The sequence below is a fragment of the Symsagittifera roscoffensis genome, chromosome 1, assembly GCF_963678635.1.
Source record: "Symsagittifera roscoffensis chromosome 1, txSymRosc1.1, whole genome shotgun sequence".
Taxonomy (NCBI): Eukaryota; Metazoa; Xenacoelomorpha; order Acoela; family Convolutidae; genus Symsagittifera; species Symsagittifera roscoffensis.
The window spans coordinates 681,307-682,860 of NC_087062.1; the positions used below are offsets into that span (position 1 = coordinate 681,307).

Genomic DNA, 1,554 nt, shown 5'->3' on the forward strand with positions numbered 1-1,554 from the left:
CATTTATAACTAAATGTTGTAGTTTTGCGCAGCTTGAAAATGAGTCCTATACTATATTCCAATCTACTCTATACTCTTACACTAGAGTCAAAAATTAAAGGCTGTTTGTGGTTTCTACTCTGAAATTTCTAATTTGAAGCAATGTTTTGGGAAACAGATTTACTTAGTAATTGAAAACATTTTCTAGTCGAACGTGAACAAATGATCTCAGCATCCCTATATGAAATTATGAATATTTGGTTTCCACAACATACCAGTTTGTTGTGGGTCTGAAAATTCGATTTTCTGTATTTGCAGTAGCTTTTTCTACCGCATGTAATGCTGGAAAAGCGTTGCTATACACTATTTATTCAGCAATTTCTCTTTTTGATGATGTTTTCTTTTCAATATCACCCAGTCTATTAGCCGAATTTTTAGGGTGTAAATCTATGAGTATTGAGATAAACATGAGCAACCTTTGCAGAATTATATTTGGAGGCATGCAAAAGTTAACACGTGTTTTAATTAATTTTTCTTTCATCCAATCGGTTCTTTTCTTTTCAGACAGCAATGACTTTCTCCGAATTGCCTCCAAATAACACTATCTACATCAACAATCTCAATGAAAAGGTATCCCAAACGGAACTGAGAAAACAACTGTTTGCAATATTTTCACAGTTTGGCAAAATTCTGGATATTATGTCGAAGAAGACACTAAAACTACGCGGCCAGGCTTTTGTGGTTTTTGAGAGTGAAGCTAGTGCAACTAAAGCGCTCAAATCCATGCAAGGCTTCCCGTTCTTTGACAAACCAATGAGAATTCAATATACAAAAAGTGATTCGGATTTGATTGCGAAACGAAAAGGAACTTTCGTTGCCAGGCCCAAGCGTGAACGAGTTCCGAAGCTGAAGCGAAAACCAGAAGGCTCGGAAGAGCCGAACAGTCTACTTTATGTGCAAAATTTACCACCTGACGCAAACGAGGTAATGGTCTCAATGCTGTTCACGCAGTTTCAGGGATACAAAGAGACTAGAATGATTCCGGGCAGACCTGGAATGGCTTTTGTGGACTTTATGGACGAAACATCGGCAACTGTGGCCAAAAACACACTGCAAGGATTTAATGTTTCTCCTGCGCATCCCATGCTCATTATGTATGCCAAAAAGTAGAGTAGATTGTTGTTTATTAGCCTCTCACTATTGTAGTCGAACAGAACATAGTAGAAGTAATCCAGACTCAATTTTTGTCTTACGTTTCGTCTTATTTGCTTTCATTTCAATTCTATTATCTGTACTTTTTATTCATAGCATAGCAGTAGTATTCTTTAGCTAAACTTATATGATTTTTTTCTTCAAACTTGAAATGCTCAACCCTGTAGTTGGGAGCTATCAGAGTATTCGCAGGGGTTGCGAACCTTGCGTCCAATTATGACTGCTCAAATCCTTGTAATTTTCGAGAAATGACGTTTTTTGGGATTTTTTCAAAAAGTTGTCAAAAAATTTGAAATAAATTTTGTTTTAAAATTTTGAAATTCCTTACCCTGTAGTTGGGTGGTGTCAGGGTACTCCCAGGGT

The 1,554-nt window shown here is 36.7% G+C and overlaps 1 protein-coding gene across 1 annotated transcript; it reads left to right on the forward strand.

Moving 5' to 3' along the window:
- The first annotated feature begins 547 nt into the window (after nucleotides 1-547).
- On the forward strand, nucleotides 548-1,271 carry LOC134853504 (U1 small nuclear ribonucleoprotein A-like). The gene has a single exon (XM_063869506.1). It carries the CDS (start codon nucleotides 550-552, stop codon nucleotides 1,147-1,149), a length of 600 nt encoding a protein of 199 aa, XP_063725576.1. The 5' UTR covers nucleotides 548-549; the 3' UTR covers nucleotides 1,150-1,271.
- Nucleotides 1,272-1,554: the final 283 nt, after the last annotated feature.

What these genes read in the sequence shown, in the direction of transcription:
- LOC134853504 (XM_063869506.1), top strand. Translation starts at nt 550, where the DNA reads ATGACTTTCTCCGAATTGCCTCCAAATAACACTATCTACATCAACAAT.